The sequence below is a fragment of the Lissotriton helveticus genome, chromosome 2_1, assembly GCF_964261635.1.
Source record: "Lissotriton helveticus chromosome 2_1, aLisHel1.1, whole genome shotgun sequence".
In the NCBI taxonomy this organism is placed as follows: Eukaryota; Metazoa; Chordata; class Amphibia; order Caudata; family Salamandridae; genus Lissotriton; species Lissotriton helveticus.
In genome coordinates, this window is record NC_136059.1 from 1,524,686,005 (window position 1) to 1,524,706,515 (window position 20,511).

The window sequence follows — 20,511 nt, forward strand, 5'->3', positions numbered from 1 at the left end:
GACCAGGGTTCAATTGCCGCCTCGGCGGGTCTCAGGCTCAATTTCCTCCGACCTGATAAATCTCGCCTCGGTGCCTATTCTAATCATGAGTCCCACTCTGCACCTCTGGGCAATAGCTTGCTTAATCTCTACAACGGCCCCAACAACGCTGTGGATGCCTGACTTCACCTTGGGGGTGCCCAGGAGTGGGCTCCTCACAGGGAAAGGCCAGGAAGGGTTCCTCGGCGGTATTCGTACAAAGCGCCGTGATGCCTACGGGTAGTCGTGTGCTATACAAGTGCGTAATCATTTCATAAGGGGTGGGTTTCTCCTTTTCCCTTGCGTTGCTACACTTATCGCTCCTGCTGGTGTATTTCTGCGCCCCTGTTGATTCTTTGCCCGTGCTGGTGTTTTCCTTGCTTCTGTTGATTCTTTGCTCCTGTTTGTGCTTACTCTTCTGCTAGTTCCTTGCTCCTCCTGACTGGTTCTTCTTCCCTGTCGATGTCCTCCTTCTCGCCTGTGTTCCTGGTGGAACTCCTGTGTCCTCTTCCTGTCTACTGGGCTCCATATCTCAGTCTTCGTCATCTGGAACCTCATCATCTTCTCCAGAGGTTTTTTCTTTTTAGGGTTTTTCCTCGTGGGGCACCTTATGAAAGGCCCTATCTGCTTACGCGCTAAATGTGTCGGCAGTATCGTAGCTACCGGAAGGGGTCACCCGTATCTCAGGCAGACAAGAACAGTTAAGAACTGGACTTTAAGATCATCATGTCGTCCAAGGTCTCAGATCAGAAGCTCTTTACCTGTGAAATCTGACAGACACCTAACATTCCACTGTGTGAACCCTCTCAGCCATTTTGTGAAGGTCTGTGGATACTAAGTTCAAATCAGTTGCAGTTTCTGCTATACTTCCCTCCAGTGCCTCTCGGGTGCTCTGTATTACTACGATGATGCCCACTCAAGAGGGTTCTACAGGGGCATCCCCTTGCTCCTGACCCCCCTGGGTCCCAGAATGTCGTGTTATGTGGTGGAGGGGCTGTATATTAGATGATCATGTTGTTTTGTTGCAATTTAGGGCGCCTGTCATTGCCCATGTTCACTCCAGATTTTGGGTAGTAACCCCCAGTTACTATACCATACTTCAGTCTGCGCTGAGATCAGTATTCTGGCTTTTCCCCCCTCACAGGCATAGCCTCCTCAGGGGGAGTCCTCCTGGGCGCCTGGGCCATTGACTCGGGAGGCGGGGGCCTGCTTATCCCTCTGTGGCCACTCCAAAGTGTTTAGCTTTGCCACTGTACCTGCTGCAGCCGCATAGCAGCGTCCTCAGTTCTCGCAGAGGGCCATGTCCACATTTCAGCCTTCAACCACAGCCAGGCGCAACCTTTCCTGCTGTGAAACAGGCCTCAAAATCTTCCCCAGCCTTCTTCTGCTGCGTGTTCCGTTGTCTTCCCGGGTGCCACCAAGGGTCTATTAATGTTGTTGCACTGCCAGACACACCGTGAGATAGTCAAGGGTCCATTGGGACTGCCTCCCCGCTCATGCTGCAACCGCAACCAGGATCTGCTAGAGCCACAGGCGTCACAGCACCAGGCAACATTTGTGCCCTTACTGTGTGCTCCAGGGTCTCATGCCCTCCCAACAAGATGCAACTGTCTCCCTGCAGCGCATCCTCACCTCCTCCACCTTACTTTGTGTGCCTCCCTGGGGCCGATCCGGCTTCAGGGTCCCCAGCAGTTCAGACACTGCCCCCCGGTCAGCCATGGAAATTCAGGCTTCCCTTCCCTCCCACTCCCCATCCACCGAGGGCTCAGCTCTCTCACATCTCCCAGACTGGATGGCAGCCCTGTCTCAAGGCCTTCGGCCCGCTTCTCGCCAGGGCCTATTCTCCATGCCAGCCACGACTTCTGCTCCAGGCCCTGTCACAGGCAATCCAGAGTGGGCCCAGCCAAACAGTATCTCACAGGCCTGGGGAAAAGCCACACCTCCTAGCTCCTGGGCTTCCAAGTCACTCAGGCGAGGCACCGCAGCCCCAAGGTTACCAGGCCTGGACCAAGCCACTGGGTCTAGACCGGGGATGAGCCCTTGCTTTCACCATCCATCCGCCACCGAATGGCATGGCTGAAAAGCATCTGGATGTTGGGTGGCGCACCGATTATCGTCTGGGGGCTTTGCACACCCCCCGGTATACTTTCTGCACTTAAGGCCAGCAGATTGAGCAGGATTTCACTCTGGCCTTCTAGAGTGGTCAGAGGCTACGTCTACTCTGCCATGTTGCTTATCCACACCCCAACACATGCACTCAATTGATTACTGTAGGAGTCAACACATACTTTTTGATTTATAGCTTGTCATGGAAGAAATATCTTTGGTACTCTAAAACTTAAGTCAGTATTTAGAATTCGACCAACCATTTTTTCTTTATCTAACAGGATTACCTTCTCTTCGAACTGACATACCTACAAAGAGGAAGCATGAACCAGAAGATATATTTATGGATGATCATGACTCACAACAAAGTGGAGAAAGAAGTATTGGTCTCTACTCAGGTACATTAATAAAACATTTGTATGATTATATTGTTGGTAGGGATGAATAGTTTATCCTTCTCAGCAGAGACATATTGGCGCCATTTCAATAAAATCGTTAGTGCTGCAGAAGAGGCATTGTCTGACCTTTGACATCTCCATAGTGACTTCACATTACCTTGGACCCACTTACTTCAAAGAAAATGGCACCACTTTCATTTTGATTCTGACCGTTTTACAAGGTTTCTTAAAGGATACTCATTACATGTAAAAGGAACAAAATAGCTTCAAAATCTGAATGATCACAGTGGTCATAAATGTCCTTCTTCTAAACCTAACAAAAGCATACTTTTGTTTAACATCCAGATAGTCATTTTAGTAAAATCACAAGAGTTCCACACAGAGAACTAGGGACAGCTACTACGACATCTAGCTAGCCCCACGGTAAATAAATTGAACATGCTATGGAGTTAGTTTTTTTTTCTTCCGATTTGTCAATAAGGCACCATTTCATGTAAGAGCCATTATTCTGAGTTTCTTTCCTGCCCGTTATTATTAAACTTAACACATGGTACACATAAACGCAAGTGGGGAGTAAAGTACAAGAAAACAAAATGTCTGCTGTATCCACTTCGTTTGAAGGCAGCATGCAAGCTTAGCCTTTGTTGGAAGAGCACTGAGGAACAGAGAGAGTAGGTGGCAGTTTAACATGAACCAGCAGTTTATCCTAAGTACTATATTATATATCAGTTGGTTTGTAGAGAAAGTTTCCCTAGTGCAAATCCAACAGTTGTTCCTTTATTTAATGTTCGTAATAGCTGTTAGTCTGATGGATACTTCTAACCACAGAATCCTCATATTTTGAATATTCCCCAGGCCTTCACGTCTGAGTCTGGAAATTATGTAGCAGTTCCCCCTCTTGCCAGTATGTGGTGTTGTGCTGCTCACCCACCAAAATCATTCCACTTTGGAAGTGAAGTGTGGAGCAGCACTTAAACGTCTCCCATGCACACAGGCATTAGTTCCCTTCTTTCCGTGGATCCAAACCTAATCCTTGCCCCTCCACAAAATAGTTCCCTACAAAATGTACCTCTAAACTAGCATGTGCAGAGGAAATGTCACCCCCTAAAACAACAGTGTTTAAATTTTGTTGGAATCATTGCAAACAAAATGTCTGTGGCAGATCCTCATTAGATTTGTCTTTGGTGCTTTGAGTTGGAACACAACTCAAAGACCTTTAGCAACTATGCCTTGCCAAATACAAAGTCCCAAGTTACTGTCCTGTTTCCATATCAGATATTCATCGTGGATGAAATCTTCAGGTAAGTCCAGAAACAGTCACAAGAAGTCCAAACAGGACTCTGCCGCTTTCCTACACTTTTAAACTCCTGAGAAGGATTGAGTGCGTAAACGTGCCCTTCGGTCTCGTTCCAAAACTTGATCTTTTTCTGAGCTGATTCCGAGTTTTGTCCCATGAGAAACCAAACTTTCCCGGCCCATAGACATGCCTTTGAGCAAATCGACATGTTCAGTGAAGCTGTGCTGTCTTTCTTCTGCATGCTGCTGCCTCTGTCTAACACGCTTCTGGGACCCAAGGAACAGCAAGAACCTCGACCTGGAACTCTGCCAGTGAGTTTGTTTAAATCTCTGGATCCTCTCTCTATAGGCCTGCTTAGGCTTAAATGGTGACATCGGTCTTGATTCCACAACCTGTGCCAGACCCTGGAGCATCAACGCCAATATCGATACTGGGCGACAAAGCCCAACAAATGGTACTCTCCAGCTCTGGGCTGACTTCACTTCGACTTCGTCAGAGTCTGTGCCTGATCCTACTGGGCGACAGCCTTCTGACAACTCTTCAGCCTCTGATGCATAGCTCTTGTCTCAAGGAAGGGCCCAAATCATCCAAAGTCTTTGTGGCACAGATTCCAATAATGATGGTTATGATGAAGGGGGCAAATTTGCTTAATCATATACTGATGACAACTGGTATGATGAGCTTTAAGTGGCCTAGATACTTCTCGAGTCACTAGGCTTATCTCTCCATCTGGGTCAGTTACCGAAGAAAGTGCCTCGCTCGCAGTAGTGGTGTAGAGGGCGGATGAAGTTCTTGACTGCTAGGGTGGCGGGGGGGGGGGGACTAATGATCAGTGAAGACCTCCACCCCAGACAAATTAACACATAGCCCCTACTAACCTTCAGTGAGGCCCTCACAGGCACCCTTCTTGGGACATGGGCAAAGACATGTTCCAGACCCCTGGTGAACAGGTAGATTTTGCTGCGCCAACACCCGATCCAGCCTTTCTAATGCCACATTTGACTCTGGAAACCTTAGTGGTGCAGCCATCCACGAGTAAGGTTAACACCAATGCCTTTCCTACTACCCCACTGGATAGAGAATCCAAGTGCCTTGAAACCTTTGGGAAACAGATGTTCTACTTAACCAGTCTGGCCTTGCAATCCGTCAACGCCACCTGCCTATGGGGCTGCTATACTCCTGCCCTTTGGGATTCCTTACCTCAGGTCGTGCCTGCTGTACTAGATGACTTACACCACAACCATATGCAAGCCATTCAGAATTGCTGCAGTGCTGCAGATTGTGTTCTATACTACAGATTGCTTTGGGCGGACCATCCACCTGGCATAGAAAGGCTATCCAGGCATTTTTCAAAGGGAGGCTAGTACATGTATTCACAGACAGCACCATCGCCTTGTGATACTGCAAAAATCAGGGTGGATGAGGATTAGAAGGCTCTGCGAGTGGCCAGAATACCTGGGGATTTTCCTGGTGGTACACCACCTGGTGAGATCTCTAAACGCCAGGGTGGACAAACTCAGCTACTGATTCCCAGGAGACCACGAATGGCAATTACACCCAGAGGTGGCGCAAGGTATTTTCTGTGAATGGGGAGAACCTTGGCTCTACCTTTTCACCACCACTGAGTAAACACGCTGCTCCCCCTCTGAGAGGCATTTAACCTAGGGTGGAGCTCGAGATTTCTGTATGCTTTTCTGCTGCTACCTCCTGCCCAGAGTTCTGAAGAAGCTCAGGAATAATCAGGCTACAGTTATCCTGGGGGCACTGGATTAGGCCTGGGGAATGTAGTACTCAGTACTCCTGTGCTTGAGCACCTGTCCTCCAATCAGGTTTCTGCCTCAGGAGGATCTTCTGTCGCCTCAGCAGGACAAAAACATGCACTCAGGCCTGAACAATTTTCACCTCCATGCTTGGAGATTGATCAGCGGCAGTTGACTGCATTTGACCTCCCTCCCTCATCTTGGCAGCCAGGCGCTCCTTCACTAAATCGTTATACGCCTGCCGTTTGGACTGGTGAGTGGCTTAGCACCATACTCTGCAGATTGACACACTTCAGGCCAAACGTTCCGTAGTGTTGCTTTTTGTGTTTTCCTTTGCTCATCAAGAACTTGTCTTGCGCTCAGTTAAATATTATTTCTCTGCTCTTTCGGCCTTCTTGTGTTTGCCAGATCACCCATCTTAATTTAAATCACCTGTTGTAATGCTTTTTTATAAAGTTTTGCAACTTCTTTCATTATGCTTTAGTGGGACTTGAATCTAGTCATTGCATTCCTCCTGTGCACGCCCTTTAAACCTTCACACAACTGGCTGCAAACCTTCACTGTCAACCCGCCATACATAACCTTTGTTTCCAGACAAGTTGATGTTGAAGACCTAAGCCTCTTTTCTTCCAAAAGGGGGACCAGTTTTCACCATCAGATAAAACATCAACCTCGTGGTGTTATTCACACCACCTCATCCTTCTAAAGCCGAGCAAATGCTTTATTGGTTAGTTCCTAAAAGAACTCTCAGCTTTTACATCGTACCAGTCTCTCAATGCATCTGTTTCTCTTTTGGCTGAGTATGCCAACTTGATTTCATCTGTCAGTAATGCGATATGCACATGACACTCAGTATCATCTTTGAGATAGGGACATACATTTGGAACCTAGATTTGTGTCTCCATTAACTGACAGTACCTAAACGAGGCGATTAGAAAGTGCTGGCTGGATCAAAAACAGTAATGGCTTAGGCAAGCCTAATTTTTCAACTACTGAAGTATTCCAAAATTCAACTGATATGAAACGTCAAGTTAACGAGATTGCTCAATAGTTCACAGAGACTGGCCCAGCCCTACAAATCTCCTTGGTGAGGGTTTTAAAAAATATATATATATTTGACCCAAAGGAGGAGTAAATCACTTTAATAGTTGGCAGTGAGTTGTAGTGGTACAGGGGTACTGAAGCACCCTCCAAATAACCATGCTGGAGTTCAGAAGGTGAATGAGCAATAAAGATATCTTTAAATTTTGTTTTATAGTCTCACATTTGCTGTGCGTTCAAAGACAGAGGTCATATGTTAGGCTATTTCTTCTGCCAAACTGCTGCTCATTCTTTTAACATGGGGATTGCTGTTTACTTTTCTTTGACTGTAAAGTGAACTATGAGGCAATTTTGCTGGGGAACAGCGAATGTGGAAGAAAAGGCTATTCAATGTCATTTCTTTTCTCAAACACAACCAAATTTTTTATTTTATTTTTAAATATTTTTATTATGATTTTTTATCCATAACAATTTTACCCCTCTCATTATTACAGTTCACAAGTTTACAACACTGAGCATATTTACATTGTATTTATCAGAATAACTAAATAGTAAATAATAATAAATAAATATAATTCATATCTTGCAACATCATTCCTCTACAACAAATTATACAAAAAGCATTAACCAAATTTCTCAAATTTCAAAACTAACACAAGAGTATATACTAATATAAGCCTGTTACCCGATTCCCATCCTATTTTGTCTAGTCTTCCACTCCGTGATAGGTTGCCATATCTCCTCTCCCAATTCCTTTTTCCTTCTCCCCTTCCTCTCATAAATAGCCTTCTAGGTTTAAAACTTTAAAAGCAGTGTACACAATCTGGAAAAGTGTGGGGAAAAAATTAGGTATAGGTAGACTGAGTAGATATACTAGATTGACGGCTAATGAAACCCTTCCGGGGGGGATATTTAGAGATAGAATAATGAGGAATTGGAATGATAAGGGCGTTAAGAAAATAGGAGATCTTATGGACACTAATGGGGGGATAATACAATTTGTAGAAATACAAAAAAAGTTTGATATACCCTCTAATACTTTTTTCAAATACCTACAGGTTAGGAGTTATCTGAGAGATAAAAGAGGGGGGCGGCTTGGATTTAAACAGTGCAGGCTAATGGAATATATAGAACAGAGTAGACAGTGTAAGATACGGCAGTTACATGCGGAATTGCATGCACACAACCAAATTTAAATACCTCGAAGTTAACTGTACAAATTATTCAAAACATAGCAGTTAGGACAGCACGAATGAAGCACGATTTCTATGTAATTACAAAGTATGATATGCCAAAGGTTTTATTATGATCAAAACAAATCAAGGCACTTTACTTGGTGATGCGCAAATGATAAATATTTGTGAAACCCGATTTGCACACATTATCGATTGTGTGTTATTTAGTTTAATTAGCATGACTGCATATTTGTGGCCATTTCAATGTAACATGTCCATTCTGTAAATGACAGTGTCCTGTCACACCATGCTTTAGTAATACATGTACAACAGTGTGTTCCAAAATGTACCACTGGCTAAAAACCACACCCTGACTCTTGGATTTTTCACAGTCCCTGTGACTTAAGTGATGTAATATTGATGGTGGCATCCCAACTCTGACAATTGTCCCAGCACCATTGCAGTTAGGAGCACCGGCCAGGCAGCCTTCACTAAGCCCACCCATCACATTGAGAAGGGCAGTTTCCGTGACACAGTAAGGGAGCATCACTGACCCTGACCCCTCATGTATGATTGGACCTAGAAATGGTGCAGATGTGCTAATTGTTTATTCTGTAGCTCCTAGAAGAATGAGAAATGAAGAACAGGCAGTCCAGCTGCTTGTAATTTTGTTACAGCTGGCTCCTCTTTTAGGCTCCTTAACAACAAGGAGCTAAAGAGGTAAAATATAAGTCAGATCATCCTCCAATCATCAAATATTCAAAACAAAAAAGTCCTGGCAACATCGGGCAACACCCATTTATTCTAAGTGAGACTGGTTAAGAGGATCTTCATTCTCTTATTGCTTTTTTTAGTGATATATTTATCACCTTTTAAACCTCTTGACACTTTTCTTACTGGACATAAATTTCTTTTCTATATGAGAAAGTCAGCGATGATGATAAAAACGTGGGCAAGCTGGTGAGAACCTGCCAGTTGCTCCTCTGGTGGTGTGCACGTGAGGTGCTTTCTCATTTCTCCACACATTTTCCTTTGTGGGACACATACACTTAATTGCTGAGGGTATGCCGCTTTACGAGTAATCTGATCTACATTTTTCCTTTCTTTATAAAACCATTAGAAAGATAGGCACAGGGGACTGGATCAGACTGTATAACTGATGTAGCAGTGGTTGGGTTGAGGTAGAAACCTCCTATACCAGTCTCACTTACAATAAATGGGTGTTGCCCGATGTTGCCAGATCTTTTTTGTTATGAATCCTCTTTTAGGCTAACATTTTGTGTCAGTGTTTTTTCTGCACACTTGTATATGTTTACACTACTTAGCTCTGCAAGTCTTTTTTGGTCTTTATTGATGTTTAATGTGGCGAGTTCTGTATGTGGTCTACAGGTCACATGTCCAGCAGGGTCAACGCAGCCTTGGATCCTTCCAAGGTTGAAGAATTCATGCCAGGGGAAATGAGTGTTAGTTACAATGCTATACAATTTGCAAAACTGCAGTAACGAACACAATGCAAAAACATGTAATTATTATTATTATGTAGTTCATTTAAGTGCTGTTCACCCCACATTTCCAGCACTAGATGTCTTTGTCTTCTATTACAATTTGGTAGTTTTCTTTACATTGCTATATGTCTCTCAATATAGTTTATAACATGTTGTGTTCTTCCACAGCCATGTTAAGAGACGTGTATTTATTGATTATGTGTAAAGGTATTACATTAGCCTAACCCAGTGAATTTTCATAGTGAAGCATGTTGCCTGAATATATTTTTCGTTTGTAACTCGCTGGTCACACCAGGTGTTTTAGAAGGCTAGCGTTCTGGGCAACTGTTTTTCTTTATACATTTATATTTGGACTTCGAGGTTTACAGCCCATGCCTTTCACACTTTTTATTACTCTTTTGCTAAAATCTCTTATTCCGCTTTTTGTCAAGTGTATTTTGAAAGGATATAAACGATTACATGTGTTTAATACTATGTTTGTCCAGTACGTTCAGCGTGTGTGTGCATCTGTCTTGTTATTTGATTTTATTGCATCTTTGACCTCTAGACAAGGTTGAGACAGAGCGAATGACATGGGGTCTCCCTGCAATGCTTGATGTACCTGCAAGGGTCCCTTAGACGCACTATGTCGACATAGGGTCCCTATGCAGGCGGGAGGCAGCAAGCACGGGTGATGCAAAAATGAGTAATGTTATCAACTGGTGATCAAATGGGTCTCCTATAGTTCCACCCTGCGTACTTGATTTCATGCAAGTTTAATCTTAAACTATTTAAACCTGCCCAGCACGATATGTGTCTATATATCTTTTAGTGTGTCTTTTCTGTTTTCTTTTGCTCGTTAGCCTTTAACTTATTCTGTACCATATGCAACCTGTACGACAGATCTTTATGGAACAAATCTGTTTATTAGGTCATTTGGTAGGTGACACGTTAGTTGCACTCAGCTGTATGCCTGCAACCACAGGTGCCAGCAGCTACATACAATGCTTTAAGGGTGTACATGATTTACTTTGATAAGGCATGCATCCCGGAGGCTGGCATCAAGTAGAATCAAGGCTAGTATATCAAAGCGGCCTGTATATTCAGAGAGCTATATCGGCCCAAAACGAGAATCCACCTAGAGAGGGGAACAACAATAGAAAAACATTTCCTCCCACCCCTAATAAAGAAGAACATAAAGTAAAAGGGGTATCTGTTTCTAAATATCAAGAGCTGCATAGGGACCCTACGGCCCAGACCCACCCTCTCGCTTGTCTATCTGGGGTTCATCCCAGTTTGTTGTAGGAGGTATCAAATGTAGTACTTGGGGAGTTTTGGGCAAGTGACCTCACGGAGATCCTTCGATAACATTGTAATAAAAGGAGGCCACAGTTCGGCATATTTCTCGCCTTTCTGATTTTGGATTAGTTAGAGCCGCTCCATTGCCAGGGTCACCCTTAGCCTATGGAGCCATGCCGAGTGATCCGGAACCGTAGTGGTACCTCAGTGTATTAGGATCACCTGTCGCACTGCAAAGGGAGCCAATGCCATCGGTCTGCCAAGTAGCGACCGCAAAGAGAAGGTGAGCGGGTTCGATAACCCTGGTAGTGTGTAGGCCGGGTAGCGGGGTATTTCGGTGTCGAAAGCTTCATCAATATCATTTGGAACCTGCTCCCAGAATCGCTCCAGCCTCGGGCAATGCCACAAAACATGCGCTAGGGCGCCTGACATACCGCAGCCGCCCCAACATACCTAGGTGTGGCTTTTGTTCCATTGGTGGATCCTAGCAGAGGTGAGATACCAATACAACGCAACCTTAAACACAGATTCAGTCCCTGCCACGCTATATGCTGTGTGATGTGCTCTGTAATGGATGTTGTCCTACTTCTTATCCGTGAGGGCCCTACCCAGCTCCGCCTTCCGCCTGAGTTGTCCGCAAATGCAAGTCCCTTTCTGGCTTTGAGTAAGGAGTACATATAGTTCTGATATGAGGTGCTTATCGTCCGTTTTCTTTGTTATCCATTGCTCAAAAGGGGTACATTTACGAGAAGCATTTGGGAGGCAGGCCAGAGAGGTGGCCCAGTGTTGTAGTTGTAAATAATAAAATTCATCCGAGCAGGGGAGGTCAAGATCGAGGCGCACTGTATGCTGCCATTGAGGTCAAAAAGTTGGCCCAAGTGCTTGCAGCCCGCCTCTCTCCATCTCTGGGCAACAGCGGACTTGACACCCGGGGAGAAATCCGGGTTGTCCACTAGATGGGTCATCGGGGAGGGGAAAGTAGTGAGGCCTTTTGCGAGTGCAACCTTATCCCAAACCTTCATGGTGGCTGCCGTGACCGGAGAAGAATAAAGGCCCCATGAGCGCAGGCTGCGGGGATGCCAGATTTCACACCAAACATTCGCGCCCGCCACCGCCTGGTCCATGAAGGTCCAGTGTTTCTCCGATAGCGGGTGGTTCCATTCAAGCACATACCGCAGGTGTGTAGCCTACAAATATCTGTGAATGAGGGGTAGCCTTACCCCTCCGTCATCCCTGAAACGCGATAGTTGCGCCACCGAAAGGCGCGCCATCTTACTACCCCAAATGAAGTTATTCAAAGCCAGCTGCAGCGACCGCACGGCGTTAGGCGGCGGAGTTAACGGGAGGGTCTGGAATAGATACAGGATGCGTGGCAGAATCGTCATCTTGACCGCCACAATGCGTCCAAACCATGATAACGTGTGTTTAGCCCACCCGTCTAGCGCTCTTCGCGTCTGCCCCATCAGAGCCGTATAGTTCACCACCAACGTGCGTGGGAGCGAGGCGGTCAAGAGGATGCCTAGGTAGGGAACGGGCTCACGGGACCAGTGCAGGGGGAGAGGCTGTTGGAGGGCCTCGACTTGTAGTTGTGGTAGGGACAGGTTAAGGACCTGAGACTTGCTAAGATTCACCAGAGCCGGTCAAAGAACTAGAGTTCATCTACCAGCCCGGGAAGGGAGGAAAGGGGCTGCACGAGGGACAAGATAATGTCATCGGCGTACAGGCTGACCTTGTGGAAGTTACATCCAAACTTGAGGCCCTGAATGCCCGGATGGTCACAGATTTTCTGTGCGAGGGGTTCCATGTAAAGGGCAAATAAAAGGGGCGAAAGGGGGCACCCTTGTTGAGTGCCCGGGCAATCTCAAAGAGGGATGAGGAGACCCTGTTAACCCTAACAAACGCCCGGGGGGCCTGATATATGCACTGTACCCATTTGAGAAAACTGGGGCCGAACCCAAAGCTTCGAAGGACGTCGTAAAGGTATGCCCAGTACACTCTGTCGAACGCCTTCTCCGCGTCGACCGAAAAGAACACAACGCCACCCGAGAGCGGTGAACACCATCAATGAGATGGAGGAGGCGTTTGGTGTTGTCGCTTCCCTGCCAGGTGGGGATGAACCCTGCCTGGTCAGGATATATGAGACCTGCCATCAGGGTATTCAGCCGTGACGCAAGAATGCCCGTGAAAAGGTTTGCATCGATGTTGAGTAGCGAAATTGGGCGATACGAACCGCAGTGACCTGGGTCCTTATTGGGCTTAAGAATGGCAGAGATCGCCGCCTCTCCCATCGAGTCCGTCAGCGCCACACTATCTTGGAAGGAGTTGAATAGGCAGGTGAGAAGGGGAGCCAGTTAATGACAAAACTTTTTGTAGAACAGGGCAGGGTAGCCATCAGGGGCAGGCGATTTATCTAGCTTCAGTTTAGCGATGGCGGAGATAACCTCCTCTAATCGGATAGGGTCTTCTAGAGGGTCTGCTTTCAGGAGATGGGTGAAATTGCTAGACGCTAGGCAGTCCCGGGCCTCAGGGATGTCTTGGTTGTTGGGGCTATATAGGGTGCGGTAGAAGCAGCGGAACTCTTCGATAATCTGGGAGTCCAGATGGAGTTCCTCTCCCGTGGAGCGTTTAAGGAAAGGGATGTTCCCCGCTACCGCTATGGTGCGCAGCTTCTGTGCTAGCACCTGTAGGAGAGTAGGGTCTGCTTCCTGTGGTCACCCCCACTTTTTGCTGTGATTCTCTGGTTTTTCGACTTTAGTGTGGCTGTGGGCCTGATAATCAGACCCAGCTGTTCTCTCTCTAAATTGATACCATGTACTTTAGGTACATACCAGATTGGTTACTGGGTCACTCTTGTGAGCCCCTGTATAGTGTAACATAGGTACCCAGGGCATAGGTGCACCCTAGGCCTACCAGGGGCTGCAGCATGTATTGTGCCACCCCTGGTTTGCCTTCCAAACTGACACCACAGGTCTGTTCACACAGCCTGGGTAAGGTGGTGTAATCACCCCTTACTTAGAAATAGTATACCTATATCTACCTGATATATGGACACATATGCACCTATAAGTCACTCCTATGGTAGGCCTCGACAATCCTGGAGGCAGAGAGCTTGGTTTTATGTGAGAGGGTGCCCTCGCATGAGCTGAGCCCCTCTGTAGCTTTCGGAACCATCTCCTTATAGCCGTTCTATGATATAGCCATACCATATACTCTTAAGTGCGTTATAATCCTCGCGGTTAATGCTAACTTTGCTTTGGCTTTATCAAAACATGTCGTGTAAGTAGTCAAACACTTTGGAATACTACCCCACTGCCAATTCTGGCGGCGGGGGTAGCATTCCACCCTTCTAGAGGGAAAAGACAAGTATGTTACTGCTTTACCCGGTTAAAGTTAAACAGAGCCTCAGCATCACTAAATGGATGCTGCTGCCAGAGACACGAGTCTGACCTCCTGTTGCTGGGGGAAACTCCAGCAAGGGCGGCCTGGACAATATGTTTCCTGTCCAGGGAGGTGCCAGCATCTCCCCAGACAGGGGTTTTGTGTATTGGGGCAGGGAGGGCTGCATTCAGTGAATGCATCTAGACACTGCCTGGGGCACACAAGGTGCTCCATGCATAGCCGGTTCAAACCAGTTGCTGGGGCACTGCAGCCCCAGCTCTGGCGCGAAACCGGACAAAAGGAAAGGGGTGTAACCACCCCCTTCTCAGGTCCACCCATAGGAGGGACGTAGGCAGGTAATCCAGCCCCCATCCTTAGTATAAGTATAGGAGCTGTGTCCCCAGGACTTTAGATTATCCTGGAACGAAACTTTGATACAGAACTCTTGGACATTCGACATTCTATTCTGACTAGAAGACGGAAGACATCTCCCTTGTGGTCAAGGAATGACCACTCTGTTCAAACAGGCACCAACAGCAACTTTGCCGGTCTGCAGTTTCAAGGCTCCCGACGGAACCCGAAGACTCTGCGACTCAAAAACTGGACTTCCAGACTTCCCCGACCCACATCCACAGCAAAGCTGAGACGCGTGGCGGACACGAGAGACGTGGGACCGGACATCTTGGACATCCTGCATTTTGCTACCTGCACTCCTTTTCTGAAGCCTCAGTAAGTTGTGCATTGGGGTACGAGAAGCCCCAGCCCTGAGCCTCATTTGACACGAAGCCCAGGCCCCCACACTCCACGGGTGTCCCGTGGGCCCCGCCTTCATATTTGTGCTCGACGCGTCTTCCCGGTCTGTTTTCTTTGTTATCCATTGCTCAAAAGGGGTACATTTACGAGAAGCATTTGGGAGGCAGGCCTGAGAGGTGGCCCAGTGTTGTAGTTGTAAATAATAAAATTCATCCGAGCAAGGGAGGTCAAGATCGAGGCGCACTGTATGCTGCCATTGAGGTCAAAAAGGTGGCCCAAGTGCTTGCAGCCCGCCTCTCTCCATCTCTGGGCAACAGCGGACTTGACACCCGGGGGGGAAATCCGGTTGTCCACTAGATGGGTCATCGGGGAGGGGAAAGTAGTGAGGCCTTTTGCGAGTGCAACCTTATCCCAAACCTTCATGGTGGCTGCCGTGACCGGAGAAGAATAAAGGCCCCATGAGCGCAGGCTGCGGGGAAGCCAGATTTCACACCAAACATTCGCGCCCGCCACTGCCTGGTCCATGAAGGTCCAGTGTTTCTCCGATAGCGGGTGGTTCCATTCAAGCACATACCGCAGGTGTGTAGCCTACAAATATCTGTGAATGAGGGGTAGCCTTACCCCTCCGTCATCCCTGGAGCGCGATAGTTGCGCCACCGAAAGGCGCGCTTTCTTACTACCCCAAATGAAGTTATTCAAAGCCAGCTGCAGCGACCGCACAGCGTTAGGCGGCGGAGTTAACGGGAGGGTCTGGAATAGATACAGGATGCGTGGCAGAATCGTCGTCTTGATCGCCGCAATGCGCCCAAACCATGATAACGTGTGTTTAGCCCACCCGTCTAGCGCTCTTCGCGTCTGCCCCGTCAGAGCCGTATAGTTCACCTCCAACGTGCGTGGGAGCGAGGCAGTCAGGAGGATGCTTAGGTAGGGAACTGGCTCACTGGACCAGTGCAGGGGGAGAGGCTGTTGGAGGGCCTCGACATGTAGTTGTGGTAGGGACAGGTTAAGGACCTGAGACTTGCTAAGATTCACCCTGAAGCCCGAGAGCCGGCCAAAGAACTAGAGTTCATCTACCAGCGCGGGAAGGGAGGAAAGGGGCTGCACGAGGGACAAGATAATGTCATCGGCGTACAGGCTGACCTTGTGGAAGTTACATCCGAACTTGAGGCCCTGAATGCCCGGATAGTCACGGATTTTCTGTGCGAGGGATTCCATGTAAAGGGCGAATAAAAGGGGCAAAAGGGGGCACCCTTGTCGAGTGCCCCGGGCAATCTCAAAGAGGGATGAGGAGACCCTGTTAACCCTAACAAACGCCCGGGGGGCCTGATATATGCACTGTACCCATTTGAGAAAACTGGGGCCGAACCCAAAGCTTCGAAGGACGTCGTAAAGGTATGCCCAGTACACTATGTTGAACGCCTTCTCCGCGTCGACCGAAAAGAACACACGCCACCCGAGAGTGGTGAACACCATCAATGAGATGGAGGAAGCGTTTGGTGTTGTCGCTTCCCTGCCAGGTGGGGATGAACCCAGCCTGGTCAGGATCTATGAGACCTGCCATCAGGGGATTCAGCCGTGACGCCAGAATGCCCGTGAAAAGTTTTGCATCGATGTTGAGTAGCGAAATTGGCGATACGAACCGCAGTGACCTGGGTCCTTATTGGGCTTAAGAATGGCAGAGATCGCCGCCTCTCCCATCGAGTCCGTCAGCGCCACACTATCTTGGAAGGAGTTGAATAGGCAGGTGAGAAGGGGAGCCAGTTCATGACAAAACTTTTTGTAGAACAGGGCGGGGTAGCCATCAGGGGCTGGCGATTTATCTAGCTTCAGTTTAGCGATGGCGGAGATAACCTCCTCTAATCGGATAGGGTCTTCTAGAGGGTCTGCTTTCAGGAGACGGGTGAAATTGCTAGACGCTAGGCAGTCCCGGGCCTCAGGGATATCTTAGTTGTCGGGGCTATATAAGGTGCGGTAGAAGCAGCGGAACTCTTCAACAATCTGGGAGTCCAGATGGAGTTCCTCTCCCGTGGAGCCTTTAAGGAAAGGGATGTTCCCCGCTACCGCTATGGTGCGCAGCTTCTGTGCTAGCACCTGTAGGAGAGTAGGGTCTGCTTCCTGTGGTCACCTCCACTTTTTGCTGTGATTCTCTGGTTTTTCGACTTTAGTGTGGCTGTGGGCCTGCTAATCAGACCCAGCTGTTCTCTCTCTAAATTGATACCATGTACTTTAGGTACATACCAGATTGGTTACTGGGTCACTCTTGTGAGCCCCTGTATAGTGTAACATAGGTACCCAGGGCATAGGTGCACCCTAGGCCTACCAGGGGCTGCAGCATGTATTGTGCCACCCCTGGTTTGCCTTCCAAACTGACACCACAGGTCTGTTCACATAGCCTGGGTAAGGTGGTGTAATCACCCCTTACTTAGAAATAGTATACCTATATCTACCTGATATATAGACACATATGCACCTATAAGTCACTCCTATGGTAGGCCTCGACAATCCTGGAGGCAGAGTGCTTGGTTTTATGTGAGAGGGTGCCCTAGCATGAGCTGAGCCCCTCTGCAGCTTTCGGAACCATCTCCTTATAGCTGTTCTATGATATAGCCATACCATATACTCTTAAGTGCGTTATAATCCTCGCGGTTAATGCTAACTTTGGTTTGGCTTTATCAAAACATGTCGTGTAAGTAGTCAAACACTTTGGAATACTACCCCCCTGCCAATTCTGGCGGCGGGGGTAGCATTCCACCCTTCTAGAGGGAAAAGAAATGTATGTTACTGCTTTACCCGGTTAAAGTTAAAAAGAGCCTCAGCATCACAAAATGGATGCTGCTGCCAGAGACACGAGTCTGACCTCCTGTTGCTGGGGGAAACTCCAGCAAGGGCGGCCTGGACAATAGGTTTCCTGTCCAGGGAGGTGCCAGCACCTCCCCAGACAGGGGGTTTGTGTATTGGGGCAGGGAGGGCTGCATTCAGTGAAAGCATCTAGACACTGCCTGGGGCACACAAGGTGCTCCATGCATAGCCGGTTCAAACCAGTTGCTGGGCCACTCCAGCCCCAGCTCTGGCGCGAAACCGGACAAAAGGAAAGGGGTGTAACCACCACCTTCTCAGGTCCACCCATAGGAGGGACCTAGGCAGGTAATCCAGCCCCCATCCTTAGTATAAGTATAGGAGCTGTGTCTCCAGGACTTTAGATTGTCCTGGAACGAAACTTTGATACAGAACTCTTGGACATTCGACATTCTATTCTGACTAGAAGACGGAAGACATCTCCCTTGTGGTCAAGGAATGACCACCCTGTTCAAACAGGCACCAACAGCAACTTTGCCGGTCTGCAGTTTCAAGGCTCCCGACGGAACCCGAAGACTCTGCGACTCAAGAACTGGACTTCCAGACTTCTCCGACCCCGACCCACATCCACAGCAAAGCTGAGACGCGTGGCAGACACTAGAGACGTGGGACTGGACATCTTGGACATCCTGTATTTTGCTACCTGAACTCCTTTTCTGAAGCCTCAGTAAGTTGTGCATTGGGGTACGAGAAGCCCCAGCCCAGAGCATCATTTAACCCGAAGCTCAGGCCCCCACACTCCACGAGTGTCCCGTGGGCCCGCCTTCACATTTGTGCTCGACGTGTCTACCCGGTTCCTTGCCCGTTGGCTAGTGAGCCCCCTGAAGACGCCATCTTGAATCTAACTTGCGATCCTGGTTGCTCCAGGCTTGCTCCAGCTTCCCTGCAAAGGAGGAGCGCCACAGACCTTGCTGGTCTGCAACAGAGCCAATTTCGACATCCTGCGTGGGTTGCGGTTGCCAAGGCTTGTTGGGTCCAATCCGGATACCGACGCTGCAGTCATCTAGATCCATCGTGGGACAGCTCGAATCCTGCTCCTGTTCATAGTCGATGCCTCCTGGACCTCTTGGCTAAAGAGACAAATTTGCCTTCTTCACCTTCAAGCACGCGACATCGCCTGGTTCCTTCCTGGTCACTGGCTAGTGACCCAGACTCTGTCACCTCTTCTTTCAGGTTCTTCACATCTCAGATCCACCCGTACACCTTTCCTCTGGTCGCCTGCAGCACTTCTTTGCAGCTCTCCATAGAAAACGACGACGAAACCCGACATCAACAGACACCTATGCACCCGGCTTCCGTGGGTGAGGTAACACGAGTACTCTGGTAGTCTTGAGGGTATTGGCCCTCCTAGTGTCTAAGTCTAAAAGGGTTCCGTCCTAGTCCATCCGGAAGTGTCCTTAACTTGTAACTTTGTAACTTTTACGAACTCCATAGAAAGTCAATAGGAGCCTGCGCCTGTGTTTAGACACGGCACACAACTCCCGTGGGTCTCCTACTTCTTAACCTTTGGTTGCTTAGTGTAGCCCCAGCGATTCTACAGGCCCTATGCCTGCTTTCTAACTCTCACGTGGTACTTATACCACTTTCTTAGTATATGGTTAGTGAGGCTCCTAGGGCATAACGTATACTGTGCAACTTATTGTGTATTAACTGTGTGACTTGTATTGTATTTTTACCTCTGACCTCATAAAGAGTGCAGAGGGGTTGTGTTTAGATCAAATACATATATATTTGATATATACCTTGTGTGGTGTCCTTTCATTAGGTATTCAAGGGAATATATATGGTAAAACAACTTGCTTAACTCGCCTACTGAAGTCTTAGCCTGAAGACTGCTGGTTCATGCTACCACTAGGATAGCTTTCTATAAGGTTGACTTTACAACCACCATCAATAAGGGTCGAATAGACTGGTGCAAGGTGCCCACTAGAACTAGTGGACATCATATGCTAGGCTAACTTCTCACAGCACCTTCCCACATCTGTCACCTCCTATATAGAACTTGTACCGGAGGCGGATCAAGGTGTATTCGGCCCTGTCAAGGTCTAGGCGTTTGAGAAGAGTTTGTTTCTTTTCCATCTCGCGCCAAACCCGTGGGGCTCCTGTGCACTTATGTATCGCCTCCAACTCTGCCAACTCCTGTTCAAGAGCTAAGCGGGCTTCCCTACGTCTACCGGCCTCAGCAGAGGAGATAGCCATAAATTCCCCACGCAAGACCACTTTGAGAGCATTCCAGACTGTAGCCAGGGAAGTCTCACCGGTGTTGTTAAGTTGTAGGTAATTCACAATCTTGGCACGCACTTCTTTCACAATATCAGCACACAAAGCCCTTCACTACAATACTCCCACGTATCTGGCGCAAAAACTTAAACTATCCTGTGGGGAGAGGGCATCAAGAAGCGCCTCTACTCTCCTCCTGAAACCGATCATTCATAGCAAAAAGAGAACTTGTCACCGAGCCTTGTCTGGTGCTGCCCCTAAAATATGGAACTCTCTTCCTCCGGATGTACGCAGACTCTCCTCGACGACTCTCTTCCAACCTATTATAAAGCGCTCTGATATCTTTCGGGTTCTTGTTCGCGCTATATAAAACTTTATAAATGAAATAAATAAATAAATAAATCAGGGGAGTGTAAGAGGCCTAAGTGCAGCCGCCATCTAGCAGGGGCATGATCAATCCCATCGGGACGCAGGGAGATATGTGCGTGGTCAGAGAGGGAGCGGGTGGCTATTGAGGCGTTTTGCACCCTACGGAGGAGCGTATTAGAAACCAGAAGCATGTCTAGTTGTGTGTAGGTTTTTTGTGCTGACGAGTAGTGGGTATAGTCACGCACATCTGAATGTCGGAGGTGCAAACATCGTGCAGGCCATTCTCTGCCAGCCAGTGTTTCCCTTCGGGAGAGAGGGCTCCCACCTGCGTGTAACGCTGCCCCGACCGATCCCTGA

General features: G+C 47.9%; 1 protein-coding gene across 2 annotated transcripts in view; it reads left to right on the plus strand.

The window, feature by feature from the left end:
* LOC144818755 (uncharacterized) overlaps positions 1-20,511 on the plus strand; it is a 285,822-nt gene that overhangs the window by 247,968 nt on the left and 17,343 nt on the right. For both annotated transcript variants that reach the window (XM_078676471.1, XM_078676472.1), the window contains exon 5: positions 2,406-2,522. In XM_078676471.1, the coding sequence (XP_078532597.1) occupies positions 2,406-2,522 (117 nt within the window). The remainder of the gene's footprint in view (positions 1-2,405; positions 2,523-20,511) is intronic.